Source organism: Gracilinanus agilis, chromosome 3 (assembly GCF_016433145.1).
Source record: "Gracilinanus agilis isolate LMUSP501 chromosome 3, AgileGrace, whole genome shotgun sequence".
In the NCBI taxonomy this organism is placed as follows: Eukaryota; Metazoa; Chordata; class Mammalia; order Didelphimorphia; family Didelphidae; genus Gracilinanus; species Gracilinanus agilis.
Window position 1 is genome coordinate 679,270,683 of NC_058132.1, and position 23,312 is coordinate 679,293,994.

Genomic DNA, 23,312 nt, shown 5'->3' on the forward strand with positions numbered 1-23,312 from the left:
TTACCACCTTCTGCATAAAGATTTTCATAATTTACCTGCTACTGCTAGTAGTGTCTTTCCTCCCTTCCATATTTTTAAATCTTCTATATAAACTTAGGGAGACACATATTGTTGCTTCTAATAGGTTATATGCTCTTTTAGAGTAGAGACTGTTTGTCTTTGTAACTCCAGAACTGGGAAAGTGTTGGCAATTTTATTTCATGGTAGACCTGGGATCTCGTTGTTTTGGTGAACTGCTATTGAGGATATCCTCTCTACTCAGAACATCAACTTCTGTTTAATAGCTCATCTTAGCAAGTTGTTTGAGACATTAACCAACTTCCCTTAGTCAGACAGCCAGTGTATACCAGAGACTAGACTTGGATCACGTCTTCTTGACTCTAAGATTGGCCAAGCCACTGTTTCACATGGCCTGTCACTTGGTGCTTAAAAAATGTTGGTTGATTTATTGTTAGCTAGACTTTTTCTAAAGTATTTTTCTATTTCATATAAAACTGGCTTGTATAAAATCTGAGTTTGACCTTTAGTAAGCATTACTTTTCAGTGTATGCCTAAATATTTTTTTCTTACAATTTTAAAGATTTCATTTTAGGGATTCATTGTCTATTTTGGGTCAGCCTTAGTATGTGGACCTTTGAAACAAATTGACTTTTTTGATGCATTCTAGATAATATTTTGCTCTAGTCATTATTTCTAAAATTATAGTCACAAGTAAACTTGTCCATATTAGTTTCAGTTGATGTGTCACTTATCAGGATTCCCATATCACTTCAGAGGGTATAAAGAATAATATACAAAGTCTGTTCCTGGAACCTTATCACTAATTTAGTTAGTAAATTTATATAAAAGCCTTCATTTTCACAATATTGATTTTATTGTTGGTCCTGTAAGAATTGGATATAGACTGTTTAAAAAGCCATAGGTCCTCATTAAACCAAAGTCATATCTTTAATTGATTTTCAGGAAACAGATGAATCACAAGAAAACAAGCTTGTATCCAGGATTTAAATGGCCTGGCAAGAGTTAATTCACATTCGAGCTAATCCTTTATACCATCTAGATCTAGAGTATGAAGAATTATGCTGACTATTTAGTATGACCTGGAGACATTATAAGATCCTAATGATAACTGTTAATTGATATTAGCTTGTGTTCAGAGATTTTTCTTTTGTCACAAAGTGTTTGAACATCATCATCATCATAGTTAACATTTATGGAGTACTTAAAGTTTGTTTTGCAAATCTTATGAAAATCTTAAGAAATATTTTCTTCTTGCAGTAAAGCTGGGAGGTAGGTATTATCTCCATTTTACAGATGAGGAAACTGATAAAAGGTAAATGGCTTGTCCAGGGTCACACATCCAGTAGGTGTCTAAAGCTAAACTTGAAATTAGGTCTTATTGAGTCCAGGTCTACCACTCTTTGCTGTGGCACTAATACCTAATATATTATTGCATTTTATTCTCATAACAATCCTCTCAGGTAGGTAAAGTAGGATTAACTACTAAACAGAAGAATTTATATTTTATCTTAGAAACAATGACAGGCTCTGGAGTTTATGGAGTAGAGGAATGTTATGGTTAGTTCTATGCAGAAGGAAAATCACTTGAGTAGATGTTTGCAGGATGCACCAGATTAGAGAGAGATTTGAGGAGGCCAGTTAGGAGGCTGTCACCATATGTAGGAGAGAGACAATGAGTGCTTCAATTAAACTGGCATCTGTATGCAAGAGTTAAGAGTGTCTGGGAAGCCAGATGAATATCCTGTCTTTACATTTCATTTTTAGGTTTGGTAAGACTTTACAGAAGTGTCAAGAAGGGGAAGGTACGTCCAGTCTGGGAACCATACAGCATATGAGTGTTAGCACAGGAGCAGAAGTGAGTATTGTTAGTGAGGAGAAGGTAAAAAAAGTAGCTTTAGGATATAATAGGTGTGATCTGTGAAAGAGTGATAGGAGAGAAATCTAAAGAAATAAAATGAGCCAGGATGAAAAGGGCCTTGAATGTAAAGCTCGGAAGTGTGAACTTGTCAACATGGACTAGTGAAGAATCTTTGTAGGTTTCCAAGTCAAGGAGGAAGATGATGAAGATGGCTTTGTAAGAAAGTTGATCTGGTAGCAGTGTCCAGGATTACTTGACAGGAGAGGTCTGGAGCTGGAGAGTCATTCAAGGGCTATGCTAGTAATATAAATGTTAGGAGATGAGTTGGACTAGGGTTGGCAGTATTGATGAAGTTAGCAAAAACTGAAAATGTGAGATTGAAGTTGGGTGAGATCAGGGCTGAACATTTGGATTTGGGCATCATTTTTTTGTAATGACTTTTTTATAGCACAAAACACCTAAATCTTCTACTAAAGTCTTGTTCTGCTATCTTATAATGGCAGTGCTGGCTTTATCTGGGAGTCCAGTCATGGACTCATCTTTTTTTCACCATAAGGATCAGTTTAATTCAACTCACAGGGATTCAGCACTAGGTTGACCACATGATGATTAATATTTTAATCATAGACCCTCAATTGTGATCTGTGTTAATGGAAGAAGAATCTCCTGAGGAAGTGACAGATACTTCAGGTTTGATGGTTCCATAAAATTAGAGTAGAAATGACCTCAGGATTGTAACATGCTGATTGTGAGCAAGTATTGATGTTCTCATTTTCAAAAATGAGGAAATAGGCTCAATAAGCAATTGACTTGTTTGAGGCCACACAGCTGACAAGATATTTTGCCTTAGCTTTTCTATTCCTAAGAAGTAAGTAATATATATCTATAAGTAAGTATATTAAGCCCTATATAAATATCAGTTATTATTAGCTATTATTGGAAAACTAAATTGGTTATCAGCTACCATATTAGTTTATAATTAGGATTTATTTAAAAAAATATAACTGGGAGCTTTCATTTATGGATTTATGTATGAAGTTTCCAAAAACAACATTTTTCCAAATTGGTCCATATGATAAGATTTAATTTAAAATACTTACATTTTCATTAATTTTCACATATATAACTCTATATGGAATACTTTCACTCTGGATACATTTTACTCTTTTTGTCAAATGTCTTTGCAAGACTGCCATTTTTTCTCATGATTTGACAGAATAGGATCCAGGAGAGCTCAATTCTTTGTTTGATTTCCAGTGCTAAATTAAATCCATTTTTTTTTTTAGCTTATAGTTCCACAATCCTGTAATTAATCATATAATGCTTTGTATTTAATTCATTTTTATTTAAATATATATAATTTTCTTTTAAACACAGGATGCATTTCAACTTTTACTTTAATATTAAAATGTTAATGTTTGCTGAATACCTACTAATGATCTTTCTTCATCCTTGCAGATGAAGTTGGGGCTCTTGTTTTTGACATTGGCTCCTATACAGTGAGAGCTGGCTATGCTGGTGAGGACTGCCCAAAGGTAAGTACAACTCTTGGGTAATAAAATATGCATAAAAATATCACTTTGTAGTTTTGAATAAACTTTTAAAAAATTTTATTAAAGCAATATGGAAAAGTAAACTACTTCATATATTCATTTAGCAAGAATTTATTAATACTACTCAGGGCCTGGGCCTTGTACCAGGTGTTGAGTAGTAAGAGACAAAGAGGAAACAGTGCTTGTCCATAAGAAGCTAACCTCCTACTGGGAGAAAATAACATGAGCACAAATCATTCATTTAAATATACCTTCTAGGGGAGAGCTGGTGAATGTGTAGGGCTGGCCATCCCATTGGGCTGACCCTTGAATTGGGATTCCAGGAAGCAAAGGTGAGAAGGAGAGGACCATCCAAGCCTGGAAGACAGACTGTAGAAAGTTGTGGAGGTGAATAAGGAATAGCAAGTAGGCCAGATGGGTGCAAACAGAGTTCATGTGAGATTAAGCCTTATACTTTTCCAAGTTGTTTGCCAAATATTAGGCATTTACCTATAGATACTTGGCAATTGACTGTAGTTAATTGATAGCAACTGCTTTACCTCAGTGGTATAGAATTCAAATATAAAGGGAACCTTAGGCCTGCATATTGACTTAACTATGCTAACATTTATATTGTGTTGTATTTTTTATTTTGTTAAACATTTCCCAGTGACATTTTAACTTGGTTCAGGTAGCACTCGGAGTTTGCCACCTCTGTTTTAGCCAGTTGTAATAATAGCTGATATTAATATATCACTTTGGGGTTTGCAGAACACTTTGCTAATGTGTGATTTGGTGATCACAATGACCCTGTGAGGTAAGCACCATAGGCATAAGGGTTCTAATTTTACAAATGAGGAGACTGAGGTTCAGAGAGGTTAAGTGTTTGCCCCTGGTCACAGAGCTAGTGATCATTGGAGGAAGAATGTGAACCTGCATCTGTCCTGATTCCAAGTTCAGCGCTCTTCCCAGGAAGGAAAGTAATATGGCCGGAGAAGCCTGGAGACCCTGGGAAGAACTTTAGAAGCTGGGGAGAGGAGTTTGTATTTTATCCTAGAGACAAGAGAGAACTGCTAAGAGTTTCTTCACATGGTTAGATATGTCAATTTGGCAGTTATGTGAAGAAGGATGGATTAGAGAGAAGGGAGAACTTGGGGTCAGGGAGACCAATGCGGAAGCCAGTGCAACAGCACAGAAGAAAGGTTCTGAACTAGGGTGGTGGTTGTGTGAATGGAGAGAAGAGCATGCATTAAGGGGATGGAATTGATTTGACTTTTTTGGTTAAATGGGTGTGGGAGTGGGTGAGGGAGAGGAAAAAGTCAATGATGACTTAAAGGTGTGACCTAGGGAGAGTAAGGGTGCGTGCCCCCCAATAGAAATAGGGTTGTTAGGAAGAGGAAAGAGTTTGAACATGTAGAATTTTGAGATGTCTGTGGTACTATGCAGTTGGTGATGGGGGACTGGAGGTCAGGAGAGCCATTAGATATATAGCTTTGGAAGTTATCCCCTTAGAGCCGATACTTGAAACCATGGGATCTAAAATAGAGTATATAAGTGTATATATAGAGAAGAAGGCAGGACAGAACTTGGCAGGGGAGCGAGGTGGGATAGAGGGAGAGATATCTATGGTCAGGGTATGGGAAATGGAAGGATATTGCTATAGCTTGTTTCCTTTTCCCGTCTTTCTGTTGCAGGTTGATTTTCCCACCGCTATTGGTGTGGTACTTGAAAGGGATGATGGGAGCACATTGATGGAGATAGATGGGGATAAAGGCAAGCAAGGAGGTCCCACATACTACATAGATACCAATGCGCTGCGTGTTCCAAGGGAGAATATGGAAGCAATATCACCTTTAAAGAATGGAATGAGTATGCTTCTTTTTTTCTTGGAAATAATGACTAATACACTATATGGCATATCTCTTATTTAAAATGTGATATGATTTTTCTTATTAGTAAAAAAAAGTGTTTATTATGTATTACTTTGCTGGTTGCTATGGATTTGCGAAGAAAAGCTGCCAATTATATACTAGATCTAGGGGTTTTTTGTGTTTAAAACTTTAAATCACTCAAATTTCCCTATGTAAAAAACATAACATTTTGTTAATGATATGAAAGGAATAGTTTACAATGGGGTTTACAGAATGTCCAGGGTGTCTCCAAATTTTGTTAGGGATTTGGTTTAATATTTCTCTTTTATTTTATTGATAGGGAAACTGAGAAATACAGCAAATTATAAAAGTATAAAGAAACCAAAAGTCCTGAAACTCATTTTTTACTGATAACATATTTGAGATATTGAGGCTGTCACATCTCCCAGGACCTGGCCCGATGAAGTTAAATGTGGAAAATACTGCCTGCAGTAGTTATTATCTCCCCAGTGGGGAGCCAACAGTTTTCTATCTGCCTAATTTTCTGTAGTGAGCTCATTCTTGCCTGTACATGTTGGTTCCACTCTTCTCATAACTCCCTGAAAGGTTTTCTTTCCTTTTCTCTGCCAGGAATAGGCACCAGGACTCTGGAAACCTTGTCTTCATAGTACTTAGAGTTTTCCTTTTTAAAAAAAGTTTTCTTGATGCTTTTTTTTCTTACTAATTAATTTCCCTGAATACTCTCTTCTTCTTTCCTTGTACTGGACCAAGAGAAATAGTTCAGCAAAAGTGATTGACAGAGCGGGGCAGCTGGGTAGCTCAGTGGATTGAGAGCCAGGCCTAGAGATGAGAGATCCTGGGTTCAAACCCGGCCTCAGACACTTCCCAGCTTTGTGACCCTGGGCAAGTCACTTGAACCCCCATTACCTACCCTTACCACTCTTCTGCCTTGGAGCCAATACATAGTAGGTAAGGATTTTATTTTAAAAAGTGATTGACAGAGCAGCCCCATCTTACATCACATGTAGCATTCTGTATCTGCTCTCTACCAACAGCAGGAGAGTGTATGTTTTTCAGGTTAAGATTGTTCATTCGAATTAATCCAGCTTTTGCTTCTGTGTTGTACCTTTTGGGGTGATATTCTCTGCTCTGCATCTTTCTCAAAAGTTCTCATTACTACCATTATTGCACAGTGAAGGGCTCATAGGGACCAGGACACATCTGAACTTAGGGGCCAGCTTCTGCCACTGTTTTCACTATGTGACTGAGAATGAGGCACTTTGCCCCTTTGGCCTCAGTTTCCTTTTATTTGCAAAATAAGAGGCCCTTTTAGCATTCCTTCCAGCTCTAAATTTATGTGATTCTATACACTTGTCATTATTCTCTCTTTCCTGTTGGTTCACTTTATCCTTATAGCTTGATGGTAAGGTTTTTGAGGGATTATGCCTTAGTCTTTTTTACCTTTGCACAGTGTTTGCTACATATTAGGGGCATGATAGATACTTGGCAATTGGCTATGTGTAACTGAAAGCTATTAATGCATTAGATCAGTGGTGTCAAGATCAAATAGAAAGAGGGACCTTGAGGGTCATATATTGACTTAGAAAGGCACAAATTAACATTATGTTGTATTATATTTTTGTTTTATTTTGCTAAACATATCCTAATGACATTTTAATTGAATAGTTTGACACTTCTTTTTTTTTAAACTCCTACCTTCCACTTAGAATCAGTACTTTGTGATTCCAGTGCAGAAGTGCCATAGGAGTAGGCAGTGGGGGTCAAGTGCTTTGTCCTGGGTCACATAGCTAGGAAGTGTCTGAGGCTGCATTTGAACCTAGGACCTCCTGTCTTTGGGCCTGGCTTTCAATCCATTGAGTCACGTAGCTGCCCGCAGACTCTTCTCTTTATATATCATTTTAGAGTTTACAGAATACTTTGCTAATGTGTGATTTGATGATCACAGTGACCCTGTGAGGTTAGCACTATTTCTGATTTTACAGATGAAGTGCCCACCTTCACTCAGAGTGATCATTGGAGGCAGAGTATGAGCCAGAGGCTCTGCTTATTCCAAGGATGACACTTGCACTCACTGTAGTGCCTCTTGTCTACACTTGCCTTTAAAGTTCCTGGGTACAGGAAATCCAGTTAAAGACCTTTAATTGTGCGAAACCACTCACAGAACCCCATCAGGCTTTGATTGAGTTCTATTGTACTTTTCAATACTGGGTTTATATTATTACAAGGGTGGAGGGACCAAAGGAAGGCTCTCTCTGGAAAATGACATCTTTTTAAGTGTCTTACTGTGCAGTAAGTATTTGCAAATTGCTATTCAGGTCTTCTGGATTTATGGTTTGGTAGACAAATCATTGGAATGCGTTTTAAAATATATGGCATTTGTTTTTAAACTGTGAACTTTGTTATTATAGTTGAAGATTGGGACAGCTTCCAAGCTATTTTGGATCACACTTACAAGATGCATGTCAAATCAGAAGCCAGCTTGCACCCTGTTCTAATGTCAGAAGCACCGGTGAGCTAAGGCAGCTCTTATATTCCTGATTTCTCTTTTAACAGTTATTTTGTTCATTTCAAAAACATTTGAAGAATTTTTTTCTTTTTCTGGTTTAGATTTGAGAGGACATCTAAATTGGGGTTTTGAAGGCAGGAACTTAAAGTAAACATTAACATTTCCCTTATTGAACTTTCTAAAGAGGAGCAATTGGCTTTTAAAGAAAAGATTATTTCAATTGAAAATTTAAAAGGGCTTCTTTATTTTGAGCCAAATACTAAACTAAACATGTTGTTTTTTAGTCATGTCTGACTCCATGATTGGAGTTTTTTTGGCAGTGATGCTTGGAGTGGTTGCCATTTCATTCTTTTAGCTCATTTTTCAAATGAGGAAACTGAGGCAAATAGGGTTAAGTGACTTGCCCAGGGTCCCCTAGCTAATAAATGTGTGAGGCTGGATTTGAACTTAAAAAAGTTGAGTCATCCTAACTTCAGCCTGACATTGTATACATTGTACCAACTAGCTGCCTGAAACTAAACATGGGACGTAATAACATACAGTTTGAGATTCACTTTTTTCCATCAGACTCTAGATCTGGAATGAAGAGAAAACAATAGATGTAATGACAAAGGGGTAATTTGGACTTTAGTATTGCATCTTTCAGAAATGATAGTGTTAGGGGTACTACTATTTTTGAAAATAACTATAAGTCATTGTCACCATGTGTTTAGTTCACTTATTTCAATTTGATGGAATCTCGTGGTTCTCATTTTTTTCTTCCAGGGATTCCACTGACATTTATATTAATTTTGTTTATCTCTTCCACATCTTAGGATATTTGTTTTCTTTTGTATTTTAAAATTTGTTTATTATCACTTTGTTGAAAAATCATATGTAGAACCAGAAATTGAGGTTGTCTGGTGTTGAGAATCACATGGTTAATTGAATAGAGAATTTAGAGAGGAAAAATAATGATTATAAATTGTGAAAATAGTTTCCTGTTGTTTCTTTTTACTTTCATGATCATTCTACAAGTAAAAGGAGAATTTGGCCACTTATAGTTGCATATTTTAGGGTTTAGTCATATTGAAATACTTTCAGTACATTAAAAAAAAAAACTTCTACAAGGTCTGATTTCATTTCCTTTTACTGGGAAGATTTATTTTTGTAAGAACTCATAGCAAGAGACAGGTAAACTGAAACCCAGTTTTATGATGAGCTTTCATTGCCAAACAAGCATATTTACCGTGATTTGATTATATAAGTCTTGGATATTGATGACTTTGCTTCTATGGTAGTGAGTTTTGAGATCACCATGTCTTAATTTTGAACTATACAATTACACTTAAGTATTGTTTTCTTTCCCTCTCCTCCTTTTTCTTCCTCTACTCCCAAGTGGAATACCAGAGCAAAAAGAGAAAAACTGACAGAGTTGATGTTTGAACACTACAACATCCCTGCATTCTTCCTTTGTAAAACTGCGGTTCTTACTGCGTATCCTTAATATAGTGGTACTTGGGGTTTTTTCCCCAGAAGCAATATAAATATGCTTATTAAAAGTAGCACTACAGGAATTGAGAAGTTAATCAGCTCTTTCTCATTCACAGGTTAATTATAGTTTAAAGATTGTCGTGTTCTCCTTTTTCTGCCTTTTTGGTATTTTACTTGTCATTAGCATTTCTATCCTGGAAAGTGAGAAGAGAAAAAGAAAGCTTTCACACAGATCAGTTAATTTGACTGCTTGTCAGCAACCCCACTGGCAAAGGGGTTGATGATGGAGGATTGAAATGATGAGGTAAATTTTTCCTTAGATTATCTCTGTTTTGTTAGCCATATTTTATTTTCTTTACCACAGAAAATTTGGAGTTGGCTATAATTGTATTTCAGGAATTCAGTGAAACACTTACTAAATACTAATTGCACCCAAAGTATTCTGCTTCATTCTGTAGAGCAGTGATTCCCAAAGTGGGCACCACCACCCCCTGGTGGGTGCTGCAGCGATCCAGGGAAGCTGTGATGGCTACAGGTGCATTTATCTTTCCTATTAATTGCTATTAAAATTAAAAAAAAAATTAATTTCCAGGGGGTTAAGTAATATTTTTTTCTGGAAAGGGGGAGGTAGGCCAGAAAAGTTTGGGAACCACTGCTGTAGAGAATACAGAGATAAATGAAAAATGTCCCTATCCTCAAGGAGCTTCGAGTCTAGCTACAGAGACAGATTCATGAATTTAGGTAATAAAAGATTTAAGCAATACTACAAGACAATAGCATAAGAAGTTTATGATTGTTTTGAATTGTATGGTTGTTTTACAGTTAAGAGCAATAAGAAATGACTTCAGGTGTTATAGAGATGGTGCTGGTATTTTAGCTATATCTTAAAGGATGGGTAGGACTTGGTCAAGCAGAGGAGAGATCATCATGAATGAAAGTAGTGTGATGGTAAATAATGATAACAGCTTCCATTCTGATAGCACTTTATAATTTACAGAAGACCTTACCTGTATTTTCTTCATTGTCTTCTTGTAACAGCAAAATAAGCATTTAGTTAGTGCTTACTGTGTGCTAGTTAGTCATTGTGCTCAGTGCTAGGGGCATCAAAAAGCTGAAATAGGTGCCGTTTTCAAGGAGCTCACACTTACGATAGAGACAAATACAAGATATATACAGAGTAGGTGAAAGGCGGACTTTAAAGTTAATGTCCATTATTTGTCAACAAGAAACTGAAAACTTAGGTTCATTTGTCATTTAAAAAAACTTTCAAAAACATTGTTTCCATTTAAGGAGCCTTTTATCGCAATGAACTGGATTTTAGGTCTCTTGAAGCCATCTTCTCCTTAACTCTTTAAACTAGATTTGCTAACGGTCGTTCTACAGGGCTAATTTTGGATAGTGGAGCCACTCATACTACTGCCATTCCAGTCCACGATGGTTATGTCCTTCAGCAAGGTAAATGCCCTAAAATTACATACATATGCACACACACGTGATTTATTTGGAAATAAAATCATTAGGAACTATTTTAAGCATTTTCAGGAAAAAAATACTTTATAGTTTTATAAAAGGAATATTGTATAATTAAAGCTGATGTGCTCAGAAATTGAAAGCTTAATGGCACCATGCTTGTGGGCTTACTAGTGTATTTCATTTGGGGTTGATGACCTTGAGGGGCTGCTGGGGCTGCTGTTATCTACCTCCTCTATCCCAGGAAACTTGATTAGGAATTAATGGTCCTTGGGCATCCTCTTTCTCTTACAGGCATTGTGAAATCACCCCTTGCTGGAGACTTTATTACCATGCAGTGCAGAGAACTGTTCCAAGAAATGAATGTAGAATTGATCCCTCCATACATGATTGCATCAAAGGTAAATAATAGTTGGATTGGCTAGGGATAGTTTTGTCTTTTTTCCTGTTACCTGCCATTACTAGTCATGTAGGTTTAAATCTTTCAATTGATTCCATTCCTCTTATTACCTCAGGAGGCAGTTCGTGAAGGATCCCCAGCAAATTGGAAGAGAAAAGAGAAGTTGCCACAAGTTACAAGGTCTTGGCATAATTATATGTGTAATGTAAGTAGCTGCTCTTCTCACATGATCCATGTCTGTAGTGGTTTCTTTAGTGGGATATGAGAGAAGTGTTTAAATACCTAGTTTTATAACTGCTGTGAGATGGGGTGGGTACTCCTGATCTGCTGGTACACCCCACCCCACACCCAGCCCCCATCCCCCCAAAAAAGCCCTTATAGTTATTTTGAATATCTTGCATATACTTATATAAATACATCTTTCCTCTACTAGACTGTAAATTTCAACCCCCCCCCTTATATAATTTATTTATTTATTTAGAATGTTTTTCCATGGTTACATGATTCATGATTTTTTCTGTCCCTCTTCCCTCTCCCCTCCTGGAGTTGACAAGCAGTTCCACTGTGCTATTCATGTATTATTGTTCAAAACCTATCTCCATGTTATTCATATTTTCAGTAGAGCAATTCTTTAACATCAAAACCCCAATGATATCCCCGTCTAACCACTTGATCGAGCATGTGTTTCTGCTTCCATAGTTCATTCTCTGGATGTGAATAGCATCTTTCTCATAAGTTCCTCTGGATTGTCTTGGGTTATTGCATTTCTGGTAGTAGAAAAGTCCATTATATTTGATTGTACCACAGTGTATCAGTCTCTGCGTATAAAGTTCTCGTGGATCTGCTCCTTTCACTCTGCATTAATTCCTGGAGGTCTTTCCAGTTCATACAGAAATTCTCAAGTTCAGCACTCCTTTCAGCACAGTAATATTCCATACCCATCAGATACCCCAATTTGTTCAGCCATTCCCCAATCAAGGGACACCCCCTTATTTTCCAATTTTTTGCCACCACAAAAAGCATGGCTTTAAATATTTTTGTACAAGTATTTTTCCTTATTACCTCTCTGGGGTACAAACCCAGCAGTGGTATGGCTGGATCCCAGGGCAGGCAGTCTTTTAAAGCCCTTTGGGCATAATTCCAAATTGCCCTCCAGAATGGTTGGATTAATTCACAACTCCACCAGCAGTGTATTGTGTCCCAATTTTGCTACATTCCCTCCAACATTTATCACTTTCCTTTGCTGCCATATTGGCCAGTCTGCTAGGTGTGGGGTGGTACCTCAGAGTTGTTTTTATTTGCATTTCTCTAATCAGGAGGGAGAGACTGTAAATTTCTTGAAGGCAGCAATTGTCTTTGTATTTAGAGTACCTAGCATATAGTAGGTGCTAAATAAATGTTTGTTTATTGATTGTGTGATGAAGATTTTCCTGAATCTTACCTTCCAATTAGAATTTCACTAATGTTTCATCTCTTTAGTGTAATGTTTTATAAATAAAGAGAATTGGCTTGTTTGGCTGGATTTGATTCTTGCCAAATAGATAACTTATAGAAGAACAGCTATTTGTTCTGGATCGCATGAGTTGTATCAAAATTTTTCTTTTGGGAAGCAGGAGCAAATGCTGAAAATGATTGGATTTCCAGTGTTTTTATGGAGCAGAGTCCATAAGCCCTGTGGTGGGCTGCTTAATGCTGTTCTGTTCAGTAGCCACTGGCAGTACCGCCAAGCTTGCCCAGTTGTCTTGTCAGTGTGTGTACACAGGAGCAGTGTTCCCTGAGAAAGCTCTTAGAGATCATCTAATACAATCCCCACATTGCACAGTTGAGGAAATCTAGGCCCAGAAAGTAGTGTTTTTTTTTTTTTAACTTTTAGAGTTAATATTAAGTGTTGGTTCCAAGGCAGGAGAGCAATAAGGGTTAGGTACTGGAGATTCAGTGACTGGCCCAGAGTCACACAGCTAAGAAGTGTGCAAGGTCAGATTTGAACCCTGGTTCTCAATCCACTGAACTATCCAGTTACCCCTACAGAGAGCAGAAGTTCTTACCTAGCTGTGTGACCTTCACCTAGAATGTACTCAGCTGATTGGGTCACATACAAAGGACCTGAATGAGCTAGTGTGAATTGTAATAATGATTTTGATGACTAGAATTTATCATGCCAGAGGTATGCTCTCTTTGTTTATTAAGTCTTAGAATTAGAGATAAAAATATTATAAAGATTTCCAGGTTGAGATTAAACTTTGGCAAAACTATAAGAGATAATGATACCACCAATGCTTCTGTTTTGACAACCCAAAGAAGACAAATTTATTTGTGTCTGTAAGAGGTTTTACCTTTTGTGGTGCCATGAAAAATTTAATAAAATGTGAGGTTACATATATTTGTGAAATGTGTGTATGTTCAAATAATTAAGTCTAATTCTAGGGCTTTCCTTAACATATCTTTTAGCACCAAGGATAACTAAGTCTTGTGCATTTTTTGTTGAAATTTTGATTATTTATTTCAGAAGAAATTCTCCATTCAACAAGTATTTATCTAATACCTACTTTATGTGATATATGATATCATTAAAGATTTTATGTAATTTTAATATTTTAAACCCTTACCTTCCATCTTAGAATCAATACTGTGTATATTGGTTCCAAGGCAGAAGAGTGGTAAGGGCTAGGCAATGGGGGTTAAGTGAGTTGCCCAAGGCCACATAGCTAGGAAGTTTCTGAGACCAGATTTGAACTTAGGATCTCTGTCTCTAGACATGGTTCTCAATCCATTCAGCCACCCAGCTACCCCTGGATTTTATATTTATGGCATTAGGATGCCTAAAGGTAATTTTGTGCCTTGAAATCTATCCACCTAGGTATTAGGTCTTATGACACACAATGTCCATTAAATAACATAAGATTAAAAGTAAAAATTTTGGTTAAAAAAAATCCTAACTGTTAAATTTTTTCCCCCTCTAGTGTGTGATCCAAGATTTTCAAGCTTCTGTGCTGCAAGTGTCAGATTCAACTTACGATGAACAGTATGTCCTCTTGTTTTCTCTGTAAATTTTGTGTGAACTTTCACACTCATTTTTTTAAAGGCCATATTTGTCTGATGATTCATTTGACTATTTGCTTTTACTCTCGTAGCTGTAAAGATATTTGTGGTTTTAGAAGTAGAAAGGAAAGCACTGATTTTGATTTCGTTTTTAAACCCTTACTTTTTGTCTTTGTAACAGTTCTAAGACAGAAGGGCAAAAACAGGGTTAGATGACTTGTCCAGGGTTATACAGCTAGAAAGTATCTGAGGACAGCTTTGAACCCAGATCCTTCCGATTTCAGGATTCCTGGTGCTTTATTCACCAAGTCACCTAGCTGCCTCCTGATTTTGTTTTTAAAGTAAGAGCATGTTTGAGTGCAAGACTGAATTAAAATGTACCAGTTTAAAGCCAGTCAGTATACCATATTATTTTAATACTACTAAATATTTTATTAAAGCATCCATGAATTTATTATAGTTTTCTTCTTTTCCTTAAGCGTTTTCAGTAGTTTCTTTACTGCTTTCCCCTTTTTAAATTGTCCTGAATTTCTTTCCTCAGAGTGGCTGCACAGATGCCCACAGTTCACTATGAATTTCCCAATGGCTACAACTGTGACTTTGGTGCTGAGCGACTCAAGATTCCTGAAGGGTTATTTGACCCATCTAATGTGAAGGTAATGCTGGAGGTGGCATGAAACTTGTATATTGATGGCAGTTTTGTTCTGCCTGTTTAGAGAGTTTTAAGAGAGCTGTAAAATGAGGCTGAGTAGAATGGCTGTTGGTTGTCTTTATTGATGTTGATAGATGATGACTTCTCTTTATTGCAGGGATTGTCAGGCAACACAATGTTGGGAGTCAGTCATGTTGTTACCACAAGCGTTGGGATGTGTGACATTGACATCAGACCGGTAAGTGTTCCCGCCACTGGACATCTGTCTCTTCACTAAATAGATTAGTGGAACTGACAGAAGTACACTTTTCAGGGATTATTGCTGTATCTGACGATCCTGTGTATAGTTCCGTTTTACATGGGCTCTAGTGCAAAAGACAAGTAAATGGCCTGCAGACTCATTGTAGATTTTGATCTTCATGTCTTAGGGGTTCGTGTTGTCCATCTCAAATTAATTCCCTTCTGTAAACACTTATTAAATGCCTACTATGTTTCAGGCAGTTTGCTAAACTTACGTTCTATCTCAGTCTCCACAAAGTCCTTCTGTGACACCTCATCAAAATATAGAGCTGCGATCCTGGGTTCTCAAAGGCAGACCTTGGAGTTGGATTCATTGGCCAGTTTTATCTTGCTAAAAGCTTTGATTGTGTTCCTGGCAACAGATGGGGTCTGCTGCCTGTGGTCCAACCTAGCTGAGTGTAAGAGATGATTTCTTTGATCATGGCAACCTTTCAGTCAAAAATAAAAAGTGCTCCTCAGTTCTGTGGGGCTTCCTTCCTCTTCTAAAGTGAAAGCGGTGATCACTTCTTGGCCATTTGGGCTAAAATCAAGTGTAGTAAAGTGAAAGTGGTGAGTGGCAGAAGTGGAGGCAGAGAATGCTAAGAACATTACTACCTTAGTCTGTTGCTAGGTATTCACTTCACTGATGGCCTGCCGAATATGAGGTGTCTATCCACTGACAGTGAACTGATATTCCTTTGGAAGAAGTCAACTGCATAAATATGTGATGAATGAATGAGCACTTATTAAGTGTCTTCTTTGTGGTAGGCCCTGGGGATACACAGGGAAAACCAAGTGACTTGCCCTCAATGAGCTTACATTCTGCTGAGGAAAACAATATACAGATGAGAAAGTATAATATCCATGAAGTAATTTCTGGGAGGAGGTGCCAGGGAGAAATTAGGAAGGGCATTGAATAGGAGGTGGCACTTGATCTGAGATAGGAGAAGAGCTGGGGAGTCTAAAAGGTGGAGGTGAGGAGAGGGAATTCCCAGTTTCAGAGGCAGCTTGTGTGGGGATAAGCAGGACAAAAGGTGGAATGTTGGGTATAAAGATAGCTAGTAGGTCTTGTCTGGAACTGAAAAGCTTGTGAAAGGGAATGATGTCTAAGATGTCTAGAAAGATAGGCTTGGAGCCATGCTGGGAAGGGATTTAAATGCCCAATGGAAGTTTGCATTTTATCCTGGAGGAAAGAGGAGTCATTGGACCACTCCACCAGGCAGACTGATGCTTTAAATATATCATTCTGCTAGTTGCCTGGAGGGTGAAGTGGAGATGAGAGAGATTGAAAGCAGAGAGACCAGTTAGAGGCTACTGTAAGAATAGAGGAAGAGCTGATGGGAGCCTAAGTCAGAGTGGTGATTTAGGGGAGAGATGGGAGATAAAGGAGAGCAAGGCCACGAGGCACAATTGACAGTTGAGTGGATATGGAGGTGAGTGAGTAGAGCTCTGGGGGTACAAAGAGCGGCCAAGCAGTCCTCACTCTCAAGGAGCTCCCAATCTAATGGGGAGACAACATGCAAACAGCCATGTACATATGTACAGTGTCATACAATGATGAGAGGAGCCAAAGAAGACTTCTTGTGAAAGATGAAATTTTAGCTAGGACTTATAGGAAGCCAGAGAAGCCAAGAGGTGGATGTGAAGAGGGAGGACATTCTGGTGAAAATGCCTGGAGTCTGGAGATGGAGTACCTTGTGGAAGGAATAGCAGAGGAGCAAAGATCCTTGAATTGTACAGTACTTGGTAGGGGGAGTAAGGTGGGAAAAGCTGGAAAGGTTGAAAAGCGCCACGGGAAGGGCAGTGGTGATCACCACTTTCTTTTCATTAACCAGCCTCTTAGACATTATTTTAGAATTTTGTCAGAAATGGAAGCCAAGTTTAATGGCCTAGAATTTGCTGAATTGATTTATTCTTCTTTACCCTCCCTTTACTTCCCTCCTTCCATTTAAAAATCTCTATATCTGTATCTGTATACATATAACACACACAGATAGCTGTAGATATATATCAGAACCCTTTACTTTAGTTCTGTGGCTTCTCTTCATGATATTTCTCAGATTATCCACAATAGCTCTGTAATTGCATCCACCACTTGAAGACCACCTATTGTAGTTCTTTTGGGACAAGTGATGTGAACTCTTCACAAGTAGCTTAGGGAACCGGTTACTGGTGTTACACTTATTTCTGGTATTAGCTCCCTAGATTTTCAACCTGACCGTTTCCAATTCAGAGATTATTCCTGGTTAAAAAAACAGAAGTTATTAAACTTAAGCAGCTTTTACTATAATCATCTGATTTAATTACTCTGCTCAGATGAGAGCAGCCATTCATGCAATCCTTTCTTTGGTCTTTTCTTTGTCCCTAACGTCACTTAGAAAAACTGTTGTCCTCAGCACCTCTCACTAGCCGTAACTCACTGTGAGCCATAGCACCCTGGACTCCTTACAGAACTTTTGTGTCTGCCCTGTGACCCTCTTTTTACCCCACCTCTGTGTAGAGCTTATGATGTAACCTGGGAGATGAGTTGTCTGGAGTGAATTATAGTTTTTTCACACTTTCCCTCCCTCCTTAAATTGGACTTGTGTAGAAGTTTAGTCCCTCTGAAAAATGTAGGGCATGTCTTAGATTGCCTAACTTTTCTTTCCATTTCTTTTATAAGTTTCAAGTAGGATCTGTCATATCTGAGAAGGGAATAAACAAACCTTGCGAATGATTTTTAGGAGTAGACAATATTATCGTAAAATAGACTAAAAGTGGCAGAGAATGCAAGATCTGGCTGTTATTGATGATAGAAAAGAATTAAGCATAATTGAGCCAAAATAGCCTTAAATGTTCTCCAATGAAGAATCTTCTAGACACCCTCATATCAGTCCTTCCAGCAGCTGGAAGCTCTAGGCAGCACTGGGGAAGTATTGGCATGTGTGCCAGGCCAGCATTGGGGAGCTGCCCCATTCTCCTCCTTCCCAGCACTCAATGCCTGAGGACATTTTTTGCTTGCCCTGCCCCTCTGTCTAGCCAGCCAAAGTCAGTACTTCCTCTCTTTGCTCTCTGGGGTAATGTGGGGCTCACAGGCAGCTTTTTTGTTGTTGTTTTCCTCTCCTTTCTCTCAGGTGGTTCAGGTTTTGAGGACAGGTTTCTGTTATTAATTTAACTCATGATTATTTGTACCTAAGCTCTAGTTCTAAGAAGTCTGAGAAAAAACTTAAGTGGAAAACAAGTAGTGGAGGTATCACTTTTATTTATAGTTTTTTCTTATAACTTTGGATATTTGGATTTTGCTTGCCTTTTTTTTAGGGACTTTATGGCAGTGTGATAGTGGCGGGAGGAAACACACTGATACAGAGTTTCACTGACAGACTGAATCGGGAGCTTTCTCAGAAGACGCCTCCGGTAAGTAGTTAAGCTCTGAACCTTGTATTCAAGGCCAGGTACCCCTTCTACATCTCGACTTTCCTTGTTGAGGCTTCAATATATCACAGTTCAGTATAAGAAAATAAATGGAGGAATTTTTAGGAGTTTCATGGAAACCACAGACAAGACACAGAAAATTTCTAGAAACTCAGACATGCATAAAATATATATGGTATTATATGTATATCAACATATTTTATCTTTTAATGCCATAAGTTTACGTGATTTCTTTTAAAAATGAAAATAAGTAAAAAGTTTCTGAAATGAAAAAGCTAGCAGACTACACACAAAGGCTAGAAGTGTAGAGATTAAAAAAAAAAATTTAGTAACTTATAAATGCCTATAAGGTATAGTAAACATTTCATAAAAGTAAAAGAAAGAATTCAGACTTCTGGTTTGAAGGGAGGCCCCAAAAATTTTATGTGGATTTTCCAGATTGCAGGGGTACTACACCCCTAACCACTGAAGTGTGGAAGGGACACCTGCATATAACAAAAGTTACTTCTTGGTTGATTAGTGTGACAAGGTTTATTCTCAGATTTTTTCTACCATTATCTCTCAAACAGCCTTTCCCTTGTTGAGATTAAACTGGGGCACTGAACTTGAGTAACTGCTAATCTTGCCTTTTAGGTGTCTGACAGGACCATTGGCTTTTATTTGGATGCACTACATGTATAAACCATTCTGTACAACTGTTGTTATTCTTTTATTTGTCAGATTTTAGTTGTACCTTTGGGCCCTCCAAAAGAATCTTTTTGCCTAGCTGAAGATAGTTGATAAGGAAAGAGTGAGGCAGCCTTTTTTTCTCTTTAAGGGCTAAGCATGACTGTCCCTGACACTCGGGTGGTGCCTCAAGCTTCTTCTCCCCTGGGTGGCTTGAGCTGCCAAATCTTACATGGGTTGGACACACGGTATAGATCCTTCAAACTTGAGCTGCCAAATCTTACATGCATTGCACACACGGTATAGATCCTTCAAACTGTCACGTTGCAAATATCCTTGAAATTCATGTGGAGTATCAGTAGAGGAACCACACAGGCCAGCCAGCCAAATTTGATCAGTTTTGCTCATATGGTAGCATGTGAACATAAGAGAGGATGGACAGGTTGATCTGTATTTGTATCATTACATTAAATTGGAACTTTTAAACTCTAATTAAAAGCAGCAGCTAAAATATTGCCTCAACAGATGAGAAAAATTATAAAACCCAAAGACTTGCTTAGGTTAGCTTTAGTTAAGTAGTAATGCCCAAACTAGAATAGCTGAAAGAAGCTGTTGCTTCAGATGTTTAAACTTCTAAATTTGGGGTGGTGGTGTTATAGGGAATATTTGGGGAAGTGCTATTTAGTTTTTATAATGAATTATTTTAAGTATTTGTCTCATTATTTTCCTTAACCTTTATTGATTCTTCTAAAATTTACATATCAAATAAATGAAAAAAATCTTAACCACTTAGGAGAGTTAGTCATTCATTGTATATATGCAATATTTAGAAGCCGGTGTTGACTGGCTATTAATTATCCTACTAATTGTCCTAAATCTTTGCTCTGAAAAGTTGGTGTGTGGGCATTGTTTGAACCATTGGATAAATATATTGCATTGAAAATGTCTTGACAGAGCTGTGTAGAGCTCTTTTCTCATTAAAGGTTCAAATTTCCTGAGTTGTACCCTCTGTTTAGTTTCATTTACTGATGCTCCCCTCCTTTCTTTGTAGAGTATGAGATTGAAATTGATTGCAAATAACACCACAGTGGAACGGCGATTTAGTTCGTGGATTGGTGGCTCAATTCTAGCTTCTCTGGTTGGTATATAAAATACTTTGCATATTTAAAAGTAGGACTAATTCTCAATGGTTAAAAGTTCTTTTAAAAACTATAGTTTAAAATTCATTGAATGCCGAAGGTGCTTTTTTTTTTTTTAAAAAAACTCTTTACCATCCATTTTAGAATCAATACCAAGTATTGGTTCCAAAGCAGAGGAGTGACAAGGGCTAGGCAGGCATTTGGAGTTCAGTAACTTTCCCAGGATCACACAGCTAGAAAGTGTGTGAGATCATTTTTTGAACCCAGGATCTCCTGCCTTTAGGCCTGGCTTTCTATTCACGGAGTCATCTAGCTGCCCTCAAAGCTACTTATATAGACTTGGGCAGTAGAATAAAAACTAGTCTCATGGAGCAAAATATAAGGCCCACCCCTCCTACATTGCTGGTCTTTCCTCAGATTGGCTCACTTTGATACTTCCAGGTTTGTTGCTTTTCTGTTAGCAAGCAGGCAAGATGTACATGGAGCCAGAAAGGCTGTATGTCAAATTTGGAGTGATTCCCTTAGGGAAATCTGTGATTCTGTACTGCTGGTAATAAACAATATTACTTGTGAACCTCAGGCCAGTGGCTTGTTGTAGCTTTGTTTTCTTTTTGTTTACCATTAATTCTGGCAAGGTCAGGTCCTTTGTGAAGTAAAAAGAAATAGCCAGGAAAGATTTTGTAAGTAAGACTATTTCTAGATTCAGAGTTGTCACAGGGAACTTAAAGGTAACAGAGTAGTCTAAAAAATATGTAAAGCTAGTAAAAGTGTATCAGTACGTAGGTAGGTAGGTAGGTAGGTAGGTAGGTAGGTAGGTAGGTAGGTAGGTAGGTAGGTAGGTAGGTAGGTATGTGGATAGAGTGCTAGGCCTGAAGTCAGGAAGATGAGTCTTCCTGAGTTCAAATCTGGCCTTAAGACACTTAGTAGACATGAACCTGGACAAGTCATTTAACCTTGTTTGCCTCAGTTTCTTCATCTGCGAAATGAGCTAGAAAAGGAAACGACAACTATTTTAGTATTTTTGCCAAGAAAACCCCAAAGAATTAGATGCAATTGAAATGTCTGAAAAACAACAAAGTAAAAGGGTTAAAAAAGATAGAGATCCCACAATCCATGTTAATGGTCTGTTAGAAAAGTTTTATATAGACATTTTAAAGTCTTTCTTACATTTAAATGTTTTGCTTGCTGAAGTTCCATTTCCTTAGAGGTCAAAACCTTATCTTAAAAAGCCCTACTTGCTATCTTCTGGAAGAGAGAGGAAATCATTCTTTAAACTCTTCTTGTTCATATTATCCTTGGTTTCTTTGGTAATCCTTTCCCTTCCTTTCTAAACAGTTCTCTTCCTATCTTCATCAACTCCACTATATCTATCTTGTTAATGAACAAACAACAAATTGGATATACTACTTTAATAAAGACCCAATCTTTGTTTGCATGCCATATTTCCAATACCATACTCTGTTTTCTTGGTACTTTTAAAATAATGGATCCCTTAATTTCCAGGTTTTTTCATTATCCCTATTTTCCACGTCTCTGCTGAATTCATTGCTTTAGCTTTGTCTTTGCAGGCTATTAATAATGGTCACTGGCTACTTGTCGTTGTTATTTTAATAACTTCTCTTATTTGTAACAGTTCATTTAACTTTCTGTATTATCAATTTCATTAGTCATTACATTTTAAAAATTTTCCAGTTCTTCTAATCTAGATTATTAATAACATAAACATTTAAACATTTAGTCCCAGAATCCTATCAACTTGTTGTTTCTCTAGGTTATAGCAAGCCACTGGTCATCCTTACTTAAGTGTATGTATCACCGAGTGTGAGAGAACTGTGGGCCTATGGAAACGGCTAACAACCTCTTTAGCTGTTAGTGAGGGTAGGCAATATTGATGATTACCCGTTTGACAAAGCCTGTGGTAAAAAACACCAGGGGACGTAGATGCATACATCCTTTTGCCCTGTCTCATATTTTCTGTGCTAGTAGTTGGTCATTTCCAAGTTTAGAATTTAACCAGATGAAATTTTAGAAGTTGGAAGCAGGAGCTGATAAAAGTAATTAGCTCATAATAGATTGGTTATTAATACGAACATATTAATTTCTTCCCATTTCACAGGGTACCTTTCAGCAGATGTGGATCTCCAAACAAGAGTATGAAGAAGGAGGAAAACAATGTGTAGAAAGGAAATGCCCTTGAAACCAGTTCTGAAAAAACTGTGGCCTTCCCTATGATCCCTTATGTTTCATAGCTTTAGTATACTCAGGAACAAAAATGAACGTCTTTTGTAGAATGTTTATACATTTTTACATACTTCAATTTCCAGTGAACAAATTTTAAAGCCTTTAACTGGCCATATAACTTAAAATGAGTTTTTGCCTTCCTTGTAAAGCAATAACTCCTATAAGCATTTTATAATTTTGTATAAATATCTATTTTCTCTAAATATTTTCCTTTCAGTAAACTGCTTTCAACCCTCTGATTAGTATACTGATTTTCAAATGATTGGTAGAATTGATTTTTACTGACTAGTAAAACTTACTGCCTATACCTTTACCTCATACTTGCAAAACTAAATAATAAAGATTTCTATTAAGAAAGAACTTTTTGGTGTTATATTAAAGTCAACTAAATTGTGATGACTTGCTTCTTTAGACCAACAAAATTCCTTTAATTAATCCTACAATCCTGTATTTCTGGCTAGGTTGTATTGATCTTACATTGCTAGCATGATAAAATTTAAAAAGTACTTTGAAATTAGGCAACTAGGTGGCACACTGAATAGAGAGCTGGGCTGTAAGTCAAGAACTCATCTTCCCAAGTTCAGATCTGGTCCAGACACTTGATGTTTCAAGACCCTGGGCAAGTCACTTCACTTGTTTGCTTCATTTTCCACCTCTGTAAAATGAGCTGGAGAAGGAAATGGCAAACCATTCTAGGATCTTTTCTAAGAAAACTCCAAATGAAGTCACAAAG

The 23,312-nt window shown here is 37.4% G+C and overlaps 1 protein-coding gene across 1 annotated transcript; it reads left to right on the plus strand.

Annotated features, from left to right (window-relative positions):
* Positions 1-1,538: 1,538 nt before the first annotated feature.
* ACTL6A (actin like 6A) lies at positions 1,539-22,942 on the plus strand. Its single transcript, XM_044667773.1, has 14 exons — positions 1,539-1,572; positions 3,344-3,414; positions 5,106-5,280; positions 7,712-7,812; positions 9,188-9,285; positions 10,643-10,737; positions 11,047-11,153; positions 11,268-11,357; positions 14,113-14,174; positions 14,733-14,847; positions 15,001-15,081; positions 18,420-18,515; positions 20,251-20,337; positions 22,455-22,942. Exons 1-14 carry the CDS (start codon positions 1,539-1,541, stop codon positions 22,533-22,535), a joined length of 1,293 nt encoding a protein of 430 aa, XP_044523708.1. The 3' UTR covers positions 22,536-22,942.
* The last annotated feature ends 370 nt before the right edge of the window (positions 22,943-23,312 follow it).

Bases quoted from the DNA above. Each gene is read 5' to 3' on its own strand.
- ACTL6A (XM_044667773.1), top strand. From the start codon at position 1,539: ATGACAGGCTCTGGAGTTTATGGAGTAGAGGAAT. The intron at 3,415-5,105 runs GTAAGTACAACT...TTTCTGTTGCAG, and splicing joins CTGGTGAGGACTGCCCAAAG to GTTGATTTTCCCACCGCTAT. The intron at 9,286-10,642 runs GTATCCTTAATA...TCTTTAAACTAG, and splicing joins AAAACTGCGGTTCTTACTGC to ATTTGCTAACGGTCGTTCTA.